The following is a 14,569-nucleotide window of genomic DNA, read 5'->3' as shown; positions in this document are numbered from 1 at the left end:
ATTAGGAATATTTAATCATTTTCCACGGGGACCATTTATAACTCCTACCTACCTAAGCAAATCAAATCATGAATACAGTCCCCAAGCCAGGTCTTTAAGGAAGTAGATGACCACAAAATTGGTGTGAATGCTGTTCTTTCGGGAGCATAAAAATAATTCCGTGGCCCTGGCTGGTGTGACTCAGTGGATTGAGCATGGTCCTGCGAATCAAAGGGTCACTGGTTTGATTCCCAGTCAGGGCACATGCCTGGCTTGCAGGCCAGGTCCCCAGTTGGGGGTGTGTGAGAGGCAACCACACATTGATGTTTCTCTCCCTTTCTTTCTCCCTCCCTTTCCCTCTCTCTAAAAACAAATAAATAAAATATATTTTTTACATATTCCATGAACTTGACTGCTTCTTAAAATTCTTTTTAACAATTTACCTATGCTGAGAAAATCCATAATATTTAGGGAAATGCACACCTGTCAGGCCTGACCTCTGATACATTCTAACCATTTACAAATCTTCTCCAGCTAAAGTTAAATGTATTTTTATGTTGATAAGATCAGGATAAAATCTCATCTCAAAGTGCTTTAAAATCCTTAGGAAACACTTTCTTTTCATCACTTTCCATACAGACACTCATTTAAGTGCCAAAGCAACAATTAGAGGTGTTTGCTTGTTAGTAAGATGACGAATTTACCTTTTCAAATCAGAGATCTGAGTCTGTGCATCAAGCAATTTGTTCTCCGTTACATTTAATGTATCCTGTGAAAAAGAGGAAAAACTCAGTGAACTGTGAGATTATTCAAATGTAGTCCCTGTATTTAAAAATGCAAAATCCAAAACTAATCTAAGGCTGCACCAGAAAGCTACGGAGAAATCATGCAGATGCTCAGCAAATATGGCGCCCACCAAGGGCCACAGAGTTCGAGGGAAAGAGAGAACACAGCCCCGGCTCACACGGACAGCTGCGTGCGACAGGGAGTGCCCGGGGTGCTCTTCTCAACGAGAAACAACCCAGCGCTGAGACGCTGAAACGGACACACTTCACCCACAGGCTTGACTGAAGTCTCAGCACCTGGCGAAACCAATCCCTGCGATGCTGGGGTTTCAGATGCAAGGACCCAGGGTGGCTGGGCCGGCTGGACAGGCCTTGTCACTGCCCTTCAGTGACCTCAGCGCTGCACATGACGCAGCTGAGACACTCGGGCCCGCGACTGCACTGGTGCGGGGAGGCGGCGGGGGGCGGGGGGTTGTCTCACAGAAAACAAATGGAGTTTCCAGAGTTTTCGTTAGGAATTCGGACATAATCCATAAGCTTAACCCCACTAAAAGTCAGTGCTTTGAAAAACAAAACCTCACATTTAATCAGTATTAATTATTTGCATCTGCAGGTATCTTACTCTTTCTAAAAATTTCTTCTAAAAATTTCATCTCAACTCATCTCAAATGCAATAGCCGTTCAATAAATATTTGTTGAATTAACCAATCCACCAGCCTCACAGGGGCCCATGTTTGCAAATAAACCTATCACAGAGAGGGTGAGTGAGTGGCCAGTTCCAAGAGCTACACGGGGACGAACAGGAAAGAAGGGGTCGCAGCCCCCGGGTTCCAGCCTAGTGCTCTGGCCCCACCGCAAGGTCAGAACATGAATGACGAGCACTTTTACCTTTACTCTGGCGTGTTCTTTCCCCAGGGACTCGTACTCTCCTAACAGCTACAGGGAAAACAAAGAATTGCACCTCAAAATTAATTATTACAGTATCAACCGAAGGGTACGCTATAACATAACTGCCCGTACTCTTCAAAAATGTTGACATCGTGACAGAGAAAGGTTAACACACTGTTTCAGATTCAAGGCAACTAAAGAGGAAAAGCGAAGGTAAGGCGTGATCCTGGGCTGGGAAAAGGGTCATAAAGGGGCAGCTGGGCACGGACCGCATCACTCTCCGAGTTCTGTATTGTTCTAGCTGCTCCGTGGCTATGAATGAAAAGGCCCTTGTTCTTAGGAAATACATTCTGAAAATTAGGGGTAAAGGGCCTGATGTCTGCCACCTGCCCTCCAACGGTTCGAGGACAAAAGCTGTGCCTATGAGTGACAAAGCAGGTACGGCAAAACGTTGCCGTTTGACTTAGGTGAAAGGAACGGCAGGTCTGGCAAGTTTTCTGTAAGTTTACATCTATTTCAAAGAAAAAAAAAAGTAATTTCAGTCCATACCCTTTCAGCAATATTTTAAAAGATTAAAATGTATCTGCATTGTTCTGTTTCTAATTGTCACATACTCTTTCTTGCTAAGTTAGTTCCACAGGGTAGAGGTACCAGCCCAAAAGTGTAATAAAATAAGGTAATTTATTTTAAAATAGCTATGAAGACTTCTGGTTAGAGAAGACAGATCCATCACAGAATTTTCTTTTTATGAAGCCGTTAAAGAAAAAGCAGGAGCGGTAACAGCAGCAGGTGAAAGAGGTCAGTGAGGACACAGAAGGCAAAGGAGGCTGAGTTAGAGGTGCTGATGGGAAGGAGGTCGATCTCGTGACCCTGAGAGGCTAAGACCTGAGTGCCAAGCGCAGTGGCGGACAGGGCGGAAACACAGGGCAGAGCACAGGGAACTGTCCGGAAGTCCTCAGCAGAGCGGTCAGTGCCCAGGACCCTCCCCATCCCATTCGGCCGGGGACTGCCCCTCCAGGGAACAGGACACAGGTGACATGAACGGGAGAAAGATGCAGCTCTGGAAGCCCAAGGGTAACAGAGAAGGGGAGGCAAAGGGGTAAAGAGAACACGACCGAGGGAGAATCTTCAAAGCAAAGCCAGCTCGCCTCCCCTCTCCCTTACTGCCCCCAGGGCCTCACCACTCATGAGTTTTCTGTAAGTCTAAAACTATTCTAAACACTAAAGTGGTTTTTTTTTAAGTAACATGTGACTAGAAACTGAAAGTTTTCAGATGTGGAAAGTCTCCGAATTTGTCTCCAGGCCTCCTCCTTCTCCGGGGACACACAATGACAGAAAGAAGTGACGAGAGCTCCCAGGGCGAAGGCAAGCCCAGGAAGGCCTGTGATCAGGCCCCCCAGGCCAAGGTTCAGCCTGCGGCAGGGCAGGAGGAGCGAGTGCTGGGCACATGGAAAACTAAGCAGATTAATAAAACAAGGCAATTATTACTTCTAGGAAAAATAAAAGTTGTAAGAGAAAGGAAATGTAATCACAGTACATCATAGCTTAGCTATGAACAGTATTTACACAGACATAAGAAACAGTGAATCTTGCCCTGGCTGGCGTGGCTCAGTGGACTGAGAGCCGACCTGCGAACCAAAGGGTCGCCAGTTTGATTCCCAGTCAGGGCACGTGCCTGGGTTGCAGGCCAAGTGGCAACCCACACATGCTTCTCTCACATGTTTATGTTTGTCTGCCTCTCTTTCTTCCTCCCTTCCACTCTCTCTAAAAATAAATAAATAAAATCTAAAAAAAATATATTGGATCCTGACCTAACTAGAAATGATAATATACCACATTTCAGACGGTGGACACCGCCGACCGGAAATCACACCATGGTGTTACTGACCACTGAGACAGAACACGCTGCTGCTCACGGAAATATGACATGATGGCGTACAGACGCACTCCAACTTCAGAGCTGTTACCATGTAAAACAGGCTTCCTGACACCAGTTCCACACATCGCACATCGGGGGAGGGAGGGAGGTGTTCCCATCGGGAGCACACGGGGCCAGAAAGTGAAACCATAGTAACCTACATAAATAAGTGGACAAAAGAGAAAGCTACACTGTGCCTTGCGCTGAAGGAAGTCAACAGTGTCTCTGATGTCTGAATTGACAGAGAAAAAAGGAAAGAGTCAGGTGAATTTTGTTTATAGAAACATGGAGAAAAACTTGAGGAGGAGGAGGAGGGATGGAAAGTCACAGCCCCCAGGTAGAGAGCTCCGAGGTGAAAGGGGGGAGACTTTTCTCACCTGACACTTGACTATTTAAACCAGTCACGTGTGTTGCCGCCACAAAAGTACATTTTAACACCCAGAGCAACAAGAATCAGACCTAAAGCTATTAGGAGAAAGCTTTCAATAGCCAAAATGCTTTTAGGTTTTTTTAGGTGCCATGACAAAGGGTATTAAGAAAAACTCAGAAAAAAATATGCAACTGAAACCTACTCCAGTTTCAGTGATATACAAATCCAATTTCTGGTGAAATTAAACCAAAATGAGCAGCCCAACGGCGTGGGCGGGAGGGAGTGACGCCCCAGCTCTGGAAGCTACGACTTCCTGCTTAGAGCGAGGGAAGTGCCCCTGACTCCCCCCAAAGGGTGTGCACCTGCAGCTACAGTGAGGTTATGGAACACAAAAATGAATGGGGAAAAGGTCATGAGCTTTTGAAAGCGCGGCCTCTGAAGTTACTGCAGCCAACCATGTCACTCAGCTACCACTGCCTGTCACTTACATCTTGAAACATTTTGTTTTCCTGTTTTAGCCTGGCGTCTTTGTCGTCAGAGAGTTTGTAAGCATTCTCAAAGGCTTCTTCCAGGTCCTGCAGCCTAGCTTTCAGTCGGCTGATGGTGTTGTCCTTTTCTTTATTACTCGTTCGCATTTCCTCGATCCGCTCCTGCAGAATTTTGGAGGCACTGCTGGCTGCACTGAGGCGCTCTCTGAAATCACTCTGTAAAACACAGACGCGGGTAATAAATCGTTTTCCATAGAAACAGATGTTTCATAGAAGCTAATAAATTGTGGGCATTAAACTGTAAAAGAAAAGCAATAAAGCAAAACATAAACTCGACATCAACAAATTAGATGTTTTGTCACAGCCTGGGATGGGGACTAGGAAGGGTGAGGACCGTGAGGCTGTCACTGGGTGTGGGCCGGAAGCCACCGTCTCAGGCATTCTGGCCCCAGGACTCGCCTGGCAATCACCCCAGTGGGGAGAAGTAACCGTGGCGCGTGAGGCAAAGACTCTGAAAGTGCGGCTGGAATCTGTCAGCCCACATTAACATTTGGGGCCAAAAAGTGTGTCTTGCCCTAGTCTCTCACTTACTATGAAAATAAAAGAAAAAATTAAAAATGCGCGTGATATGTTAATACTCATTCAACAATCATTTCTTGACTACACACTAGGCGCTAACCTCTGGAGACTAGAAATAGAAGATGAACAGGAAGACAAGTCTGGACTTCACGAAGGTCAGGGTTTAGGAGGAGACGGACAGAACCAAACAGTGTCCACGGCAGGGAAGCAGTGTACAGGACACGACCGCACTCTCCACCAAAACCCTGCTTGTCGGGTTACACGCTGAGGAGTAAAACTCGGTACTACACGAAAAACAAGTTACATATTTAAGCGTGGAAGTTTATGCATTTCTTGTTATGTACGTAAGAAAATGGAAAACACGTCCACATAAAATCTTACACACGAATGTGCATAACACTATCATTCGTAAGAGTGAGAAAGTGAGACCCCTCAGACCCCCGTCACCTAAGGACTGGATAAATGAAACGGGGTCTGTCCTCCACACAGGGGAGTATTACTGGCCATAAAAAACGAATGAAACGCTGACACCTGCTGCAGCGCGGCAGGGATGACTGGGAAACACGGTGCTGAGTGAGAGAAGCCAGACACAAGCTCGCGAGGTGCGCCCAGCACAGGCCCGGCTGCAGAGACGGGGAGCAGGCAGGCTGGGGGGCCGGGCAGGGGAGGGCGGGCAGCGGTGTGCAGGGTTGGCAGCTAAGCAGCGTGGGGCTCCTCTGTGAGTGAGCGAGACAATCTCCCACTGACTGCGATGGTGGCTGCACAAGTTCGTGAGTGTGCTGCAAACCACTGAGTTGTACATGTCAAAGGGTGAGTTTTATGATAAGCAAATTATATCCCCACAAAAAAATAAGAACTGTAAAGGGTAAAAGTTTATAGTATCCTGTGAAGCTGAGAGCCCTCGAAGTACAAACTTTACAGTAAGACATCCTAAAGGAGAGAACATAAAACACAAAACCGAAGGTTTTATGAAAACGATTCACTTGCCTCTAGAGTTCATAAACAGGCTTAATGTTTTTAACATGAAGACACCAGAACAGCAACAATAGAGAACCCTTACTCACCACTTCTCTTTCCAGTAAGTTATTCTTACTTTCAAGTGTCCTCGCTCGACTAGTGGCTTCGTTCAGAGCACCATCTAACTGGCTGCACCTGAGACCGTAAATCGAAACGAAACGGTTAGAAGGTCAAGTCGTCTCCATGAGAAGGGTCCTGTAAATCTCAGGACTCTCCCGGGCAGCACACAGTGCCAGCTTGTGCCAGCCAAGACGCACGAGGCGTTCCGTAAATTGCACCCCAATGAACCCGATGGCTCTGGAGGGTCCGGAGAAAATCATGATGTGCAAAGGTCCCTAGGAGCTACTGAGCGAACAAAGCAGATGTGGACAGGCACTCTCGCACACCCGTGTCCACAGCAGCGTTATCCACAGTGGCCGAGCAGCTGCCCCAGCGCTGCTTCGAGGGCGGCTGCACAAACAAAATCTGGCGTGTGTCTACCTACTCGTGCAATGGGGCACTACTCCATCTTGAAAGGGGAGGAAACCCTGACACAGGCTACAGTCTGAAAGAACCTCGAAGACATTAAGCTAAGTGACACGAGCCAGTCACAAAACTCAAATACTACATGATTCCACTTCCACAAATTACCCAGGGGAGTAGAATCCATAGAAATTCACAGAAGGTAGCATGATGGTTGCCAGGGGCTGAAACACTGATGAAACTGTTCTTAAAAGAAATACCACCAGTTACATGTAGGTGTGATTATATTGCTGTTTTAATTGATTAAAACACTGATTCAGTTTTGCCAGAGACCTCTCCCCCACCCCACCCCCAAGTTCAGCCACGCGAGGTGACGATCCGATACCCCCGCTGGTAGTGGGGGTATCGGATCGATACAGTATTACTGCTGGTGGCCCAACAGGCAGTCCTGGTGGGATCCTCCAACTCGCAATTTAAGTTTAAAAAAACTGCCCTGTATGTGGACCGCATAACTGGTGCTCGTCCTAGGTGAACCATTCTGCAGACTGCACGCTCTCAGCTTGTGGTTCTGTCTCTGCGGTCCTCTGGCATGCATGGCTGGCAGTGAGCCGGATCACACCCCTCCAGGGGCAGCGCTGGGAAACCATGTCCCACTGTCGTCTGCCTGCTACCGCCACATTTGCTCCGGCACCCTCCCGGTATCACCATAGCCTAAAACCCTGACTTCCAGCTGGCTCCCCACCACTGTCTCACTGCTTTATGTGCTCCCAGCAGCTTCCAGTCATAAAAATGTTTTCATTAACCATTAGCTACTAGGTGCTGTGAATGCTGAGGACTAACAAGCACTCCTGTGGCTAACTGGGCTCAAATACTAAAAAAAAAAAAAAAGCCTAGCAGCCATTTCCACACGAGGGCCTCCCACACAAACGGCTTATTGTGGAGAACCCTGCCCTGTGCTTCTGTGGGCTGAGCCAGCCCTTATAAAGGAGTTCCTGGAGTGTATTTCAACCAATGGGACTGAGGCTTTCCCCACCCAATTGGAGCTGTGCAGTCCTAACCAATAAGAGCTGCTCTATTCTGACCAATCAGGACAGTGTTTCTGAGCCAATCAAACTGTGAGGACTCAGCATCCTCATTTGCATGAGGACAGACCAATCAGGGACCGGGGCGGGCACTTCTGTGTATATAAGCCAGGTCTTCTTTAAGTTGGAGAGCACACTTTCCACTAAAGGCTGCTGTTGTCTGGGTGGAGATGAAACACTGACTGAGACCTTCTAGGGGCAGATTTCACAGCCATGCTGTATTACTGTTAGGCTATTTGTACTAAATAAAGTTTCTTTCTTCGCCACATCCCAAAATGGCATTGAATTGGCGCCAAAAACCATCAGTTGAAAGCTCCTTCTTTGCACCCTCTCTTTAACCTAGCAAGGTCCAATGATGAGCGTCTTTCAAACTTCTGTTTATCAACAGGAAATACCTGTGGTCTTCTCTGCCTTCTGAAGAAAAAAAAAAAAAACTCCTGGCCTACTACCTTTTTTTTTTTTCTGTCCTAGAAAACTTAGACCTAAAACCAAACACAAAAAACTTAGGCCTGAATTTTTTCAGGCTCTTTTTCAAATTATTTCTCTCTACCACTACACCCCCTTTCCCACCACCAACAGCAGAGTGGAAGCTGTAGGTGCTCAGGAGTAAGACAGCATGTTACGTACCCCCCACCGCAGCAACCACCAACTGCTGCTATAAAGGCTCGTTTCCCTAGAATTCTGCAGCGCAAGCTGTTGATTGGACCAGAAGATGTCAGCTCCCTCCTGAACTGTTTTCAAGGGGCATTGTCTTTTCTGCCCCAGAGAAGAAGTCTTTGCTGTCATCTAGACTGGAGCAGGTTGCAACCTAAGTCCCATCTAATTGTGACATGTGTTGCAAGCGTGCTATTATACTAACTGAAGCATCCGATTTTGTCAGTCATTCTGTCTAAAATGGGTGTAACACTAACCCTAATGCAGGGCCATTCTCCCCTGTGTTCCTGTGTTTCTACGGTGGGTTTTTTTTTTAATAGGATAATTGCTTCCATGGAGTCAGGAGTGTTTAGGTACAAAAAAGGTTGAGTCATCAACACCTCATCAGGGACCCATGAGTAGCACTAACCCTCCTAGAAGCGACATTCCTTTACACAGACAAAGTCTGCTCAATTGTTCGGGTATTCTGCCCACAGGAAGCAACTGTCCTTGTGTCGGCTGGGCCGTGTCTGTGAAAGGTTGGTTCAAATCTGTAAACATAATTACTTAGGCAAGCATGTTTTTGGTGTTAGATTTTCAAGTATGAAGCACATGCTTTCAAAGTGTTTTATCATCACAATATATTATACTTTGGGGAAAAAAATATATCCAAGTTGGAGAACCCTAACAGTTAAATTATATATTTATTTTTAAAGATTCTATTATTTTTTTCTTTTAGAGGGAGGGAAAGAGAGGGAGAGAAACATAGATAGGTTGCCTCTCACACACCCCTAGCTGGGGACCTGGCCCACAACCCAGGCATGTGCCCTGACTGTGAATCGAACCAGCGACCTTTCAGTCCACAGGATAACACTCAACACACTGAGCCACAGTCAGGGCACAGTTAAATTATATTTTTAAAACTATTATTACATTTAAAATTTTACCTGTCTATGAGAATTTGATTCGTTTTCTTCCAATCTTCAACTGCAGAAATTTCTTTTGCCTCCAATTTCTGTTTCAAGCTATGTATTTCTGATTCATAATAAGCTCGAAGATCTGCTATGTGTCGGGCATGCTTTTCCTTCAGGTTCTGCCTAATGCTGTTGGCGGGAGCAAAGAGAAATGTATGAGGCAAGCCCCTCCCTGTTCTGTCTCCCAAAAGAGAAACCAAGAACACAGTCATTCTCCTGAGCAAAAATACAGCCTTTTTCCTTTGTATACTCACAGAAAATATAAATAGTTAATATACAAGTTGACGACTACTAAAGTGAAAAAATACATGGATTACTTGATTTTTAGAAGATCTACCTTAAAAATGCTATTTCTTTAAGATTTTATACATTACTGAAGTTCAGTAAAAATCATTGTCATCATTTAAGCAGACACCACAGAAAATCTATTAACATTACCAGCCATCCACTGAAATACATACTTAGACAATATCACAGGATCTTCCAGGGAAGTCAATGAAAGGCATTCTGGGACACTGTTGGCTGTACCTGGGAGCTGGGACTGACTGACTGAGGCTGCAGTTACCATGACAGTGTTCTCTTCTTCTACAGTGTTGACCGAGGTGTCATTACTAGTGACAGTGTAAACTGAGGGAAACGTAGAGCTGGTCCTGCTCTCGTTTGGGAATGTGCGATGCTTCCACGTGTCCCCCGGTGGCGCTTTGGCACGGGAAGGGTATTTTGGGAAGCCGGACAGCTGAGAAGGGACGCTGCTTGCTTGTGAAAAGGAGTCTGTGTCCGAGTGACCAGACATGGGCCCCAGAACAGAGTCTGGCGAGGACAGTCTGTCATCGAGAGCATTCAGAAAGCCGGGTGGCTGGGTCCCTGCAACCTGCTGGGGTGGCCTCGGGTGTAACGTCGGATCCAGAGTCAGGACCTGGAAATGAGACAGGAGGCAGTAAGGCTCCTCCCTCAGCTCTCAGGCCGGCGCTGAAGTGGGGAGGCTGAGGTCCCCGGAGAGGACAGAGCTACTGGACGGTCAGAGACACACAGGGTGGGACAGCTTTACCTCGGGCGGACGGTTTGGGCTGGAAGCAGAAGTGAGATCCCTCCCAGGAAACTGCTTGTCTTCCCTTTGCTTTTTATGATACATATCCTTCAGTGATGGCAGCTTCATCTCATTACTAGTGTTAAACTTAAAGATATGGGACAAAATTACTTAAATGGTATTATCAATGATGAAAAAGTTTACTGGTATCAAGATCAACACCATAAAGAGATTTTAAAAAGATTTTAAATAAATTGAGACTCTGGATGTCAGATTTATAATAAAGGTTTGGAAGTCAAAACCTCTTAGAATGAGTCTCCCTCACAAGGAAAAGCTTTCATAGCCCCTAACAATGAATTTTAAAGGGTCACTTGAACCTAATCCATTAGCAGTCGAGGATACTTCCACAGAAAAAAATCCTTGGTAGCCCCCTACTCAAAGTAGGAACCCAGTTCTGAGATAAGGACGGACTTCAGAATGGAGGAGTGCGGCCGGACAAGAGCACTTCTCGCCAGATTGGTTTCCTGCGACTCAAGGGGACGGCCGTCAGGGGGTGGAGCTCCGGTGCTCTGTAGTTGCGTCCGTGGTCAGAGCTGGCGGACAAGGACCAAGTGTTTCTGCAGCTTGACACCACAGCTTCGCTACGCTGAAAATATTGCCACGCGGTCTAAGCTCCAAATAGTAAAACTTGGGCTTAAATTATTTCAAGGTGGGAGCTATTGCAGGGTGAGACCCCCTGCCCGGGGCCTGGGTGGCGGACTGGAGTCATTCTGTTCAGGGCTCCGTGGCAGTCCGCACGAGCTGCCACTTGCCACCAGGCTGGTGACTCTTCTCTTCATCTTTCTGTATCTCTGAAAGGAGGCCTCTTGTAACTGATGGCACCTTACAACTCCTTCCCATCAAGTAACAGTGTGACATAATTGTCACTGCCTGCTCATAAGCAACTATCAAAGCCATCGAAACTGGTCGCACAAGCGTCCCACAACTCCACCGGGCCCCCTGAGACCTGCTGTTGTCAGGACAGCGACTCAGATGTGTTGAGCAGCACCCCAGCCCTGGGACTCAAAGGCAGGCTGGCCACTCAGAACCGCCAAGCCGGGCAACGCCCAGCACCAAGGCTTTCTGCGCTTTTTTCCAGAAATGCCAAGTTGCCAAGGAAAATGGTGTGTGGAAACCACAGAGACCAGCGCTGGAATGAAGAGGGGAGTGCAAGCTTCTGCGAACAAGGAAGTTCTCACTGATTTATTTCACCTGTATTTTCCTGTTCACGTAATACTATGTATAAGGCTTATGCGGTAAAAATCTATGTTTAATTACAAGCTCTTTCTATAAGAAAAAAACAAATCCTAAATGATAAGAAATCACTGTGCCCATCTAACCGGTACATTTTTTTCTTGATAAGCCTATGAAACAGGAAGTCATAAATCCGGTGGCTCCTTAGAGCCCACAGATACAGGACTCCTGACTGATGTTGCGGGGGAAGCAACACACGGGGAGCCCGAGAGTCACAAAGCCCACCCAGCCTCCCAGCCCCACCCAGTCTCACATCCCCACCCTCCCTTTCTCCCTGGGTTTAACTGTCTCTCTTCCGGCTCCCTTCCTGAGGGGGGACTTGCTAGTTTCTGCCCCTCTCTGGCCTCTGACGTTTTCGAGGCTGCTGGTGTCTGTCTATGCCTGTCACTGGCGCTCACAGCTCTCTGTCACCTGAATTGGGTCTCTCCTTTCCCCAGCCTACTCTTCTCTCATCACCTGATCAAAACACAGACGTGAGGTGTGCACCTCAACTTAAGTGTATCGGAGAGTTTTGTTTCATTGCTCTGAAATAAAATACTGACATTTCTCACTGAAAAAAAAATTAATGCCGCCAACTGAATTGCTCAGAATTAGGATACAAATGGAGCAGTGGGGGTGGGATAGGAGGCAAAGTCCAGCAGGTCTGAGAGCAGGAGGAGAAGTGTGTCTGTGGGCCTACTACTGTACTTGGAACAGCCGGTGCAAACCACCTCCTTCCATTGCGCAGAGCACACACCGGGCATGTTCAACCCCATCCGTTCTGCAGCCTCTTCCCTAAGACCACACAGGGACAGAATCTGGGAGCAGGTGACCACAAGTGAGAGCCCATGCTTGTTTCTTTACTGGAAACTGAAAACTACAGAGTGTTTCGTGATAGCGAGGACTCACCTACATCTGGTAACGCAAACACACCCTACTCGGTTTCAGTTACCTGGCTCGCTGACACTCCGGGGGAGGGTGGGGCCGCCGGCTGGTCTGTGGCCAGAGGCACAGAGCGGGGCAGGTCCTTCTCCTGCAGCTCCCAGTGAGTCAGGCCTGCGCACAGCACACGGGAGGGGAAGGAGTGAGGAAAGAGAACAAACACGCTTCTAGAACAACTCACTCTGCCTGAAGACACTGAATATGGGAAGGAACGAGTCTCTGCCTGTCCACATAGAGTAAGTGGAATCTGCACGGAAAGGCTCCCATGAGTGCCCTACCGTGTAAGAGTCCTAACTTCACGATCCAAACACTTAGAAAACATGGTGTCACAAATCAAGATCAACCAGCATAATGTAAAAGAATTTTAAAGACGACAATTTCTTTAGGAATAGTACAGACTCACATGAAAGCAATACAAAAAATCCAGCAATTGAAATCCCTACGGAGCATTCACTGTGCCAGGCCAGGGGGTGGGGGGCAGGGAGACTGCGACCTGAACAATGAGAAAATCCCACACTACGTACAGTAAGTTAGAGAGTGGGGAGCCCTCGGAGGGTAAATTTAAAATCGGAGAGAAGGAAAAATTCAGTTGGGGGGGGGTGCAGCAGGTGCTCTCTTCGAATAGGGGGGTCAGGGCGGCTTCATGGTGAGGGTCACAATTAAGGAGCTGGCCGTGGTAGCCACCTATGAGGCATTCCCATACAGGGTGAGAACATTCCAAGTATAGGAAGCAGCCAATGCAAAGGCCCTTAACAGGGGTGATACAATCTTTTGGCATCTCTGGACCACACTGGAAGAAGAGTTGTCTTGGGCCATACCTTAAATACACAAACACTAACAAAAACTAATGAGCAAAAATAAAAAGGTTTTAAGTAAATTTACAGTTTTGTGTTGGGCCGCATTCCCAGCCATCCTGGGCCGTATGCGGCCCATGGGCCGTGGGTTGGACAGCCCTGAATGAGAACCCATCTGACGAGTGAGCAAGCAGCCCCCAGCTGAGCAGAGACCAGGAAGGAGCAGCAGAAAGTGAGGTCCTCGCTGGGCCCCTGTAAGGACTCGCCCTTACTCTAAGGGAAGCAGAACCAGCATTTGGAGCAGGGAGGTCACATGACCTGACTCATCTGTACAAAGGCCCAAGTGGCACGGATGGAAAGTGCCGGAGGCTGGTTAGGAAGCTGCAGGTCCCAGGTGACAGATGACAGGGCTCTAAGATAGGGTGTCAGAGCAAAGGTGGTGGGAGTCGGGCAATTTTCAGAAGGCACAGCTGATTCCTCCAAATGGGTGGAGGGATGTGGGGAAAGGAGTCACAATGTAACACCGTCAGAACTAGACTCAGGTTGCCGAGGGAGTGAAGAATGGCCCCCAGAGGGCTCGCACTTCTTCAGTCATTCTGAGGCACCAGAAAAACGCTGAGAGGACTTTTGGGCTGACTGAAATAGCTGTGGAAGCACATCGCCGGTGTTTACAGCCCCAGGACCCCCAGGAAGGAAGTCACAGGGACCAGAGGTGCGACACGTGGGGCGTCGACTGGAGCCACCCAGCTCACTGCACACGATCCTCACCCGCTGGGAAATGCAGTTGGTTAAAAATAAATTCAAAAACAACTCTTTAAGAGCCTAAGTGCCCATACCTGCTCCTGCATCCGACATCCAAGAATCCGGACTTCCGTCTGGCTCACGGAGGTAAAAAGCACAGGGCTGCGTGGCAGCAGCGAACTCCAACTGCAATCAAGATGGACAGCTGTGAGTGACAGCTGAGCGCCCTTTGGCACAACGTGCCCTGGGGCCAGACCTGGCCCAAGACACCTGCCAGAGGTTAGGGCACTGAGAACCTGGCTGGCCCTCTTGTTACAAGAACACAAAACGGCCGGCATTAGTAGTGAATCATTCTCTTTTCCTACACAATTTACAAAAGTTTATTCAGGTTTTATGTGGAGCTGGAAGGAAAACACTGGGAGCAGGTATTATTCTATGAGTTCGGCATGGAAATATATTTATGTAATTTGCCATCCACTTCCAAATGAAATTTGAGGTGCCTAGAAATAAAGTTTTTTGGTATAAAAATTAATGTAAGAGCTATACTAATTCATTTTATCGTTCAAACTATAATAAATCAAGTCAACTCTGAAAACCACAAGCAACAGTTGGCGTGAA

At 47.4% G+C, this 14,569-nt stretch overlaps 1 protein-coding gene across 7 annotated transcripts in view; it reads right to left on the bottom strand.

Annotated features, from left to right (window-relative positions):
- MPHOSPH9 (M-phase phosphoprotein 9) overlaps positions 1-14,569 on the bottom strand; it is a 44,820-nt gene that overhangs the window by 15,967 nt on the left and 14,284 nt on the right. For all 7 annotated transcript variants that reach the window (XM_045200824.2, XM_045200823.3, XM_024567109.4 and 4 more), the window contains 9 exons: positions 14,047-14,137; positions 12,427-12,530; positions 10,224-10,349; positions 9,637-10,091; positions 9,149-9,304; positions 6,072-6,159; positions 4,429-4,644; positions 1,653-1,700; positions 684-748 (listed from right to left, as the gene is read on the bottom strand). In XM_045200824.2, the coding sequence (XP_045056759.2) occupies positions 684-748; positions 1,653-1,700; positions 4,429-4,644; positions 6,072-6,159; positions 9,149-9,304; positions 9,637-10,091; positions 10,224-10,349; positions 12,427-12,530; positions 14,047-14,137 (1,349 nt within the window). The remainder of the gene's footprint in view (positions 1-683; positions 749-1,652; positions 1,701-4,428; positions 4,645-6,071; positions 6,160-9,148; positions 9,305-9,636; positions 10,092-10,223; positions 10,350-12,426; positions 12,531-14,046; positions 14,138-14,569) is intronic.

This window comes from Desmodus rotundus, chromosome 7 (assembly GCF_022682495.2).
Source record: "Desmodus rotundus isolate HL8 chromosome 7, HLdesRot8A.1, whole genome shotgun sequence".
In the NCBI taxonomy this organism is placed as follows: Eukaryota; Metazoa; Chordata; class Mammalia; order Chiroptera; family Phyllostomidae; genus Desmodus; species Desmodus rotundus.
Note: the sequence above shows the minus strand (reverse complement) of the source record. Positions and strands in the feature narration are given on the sequence as shown.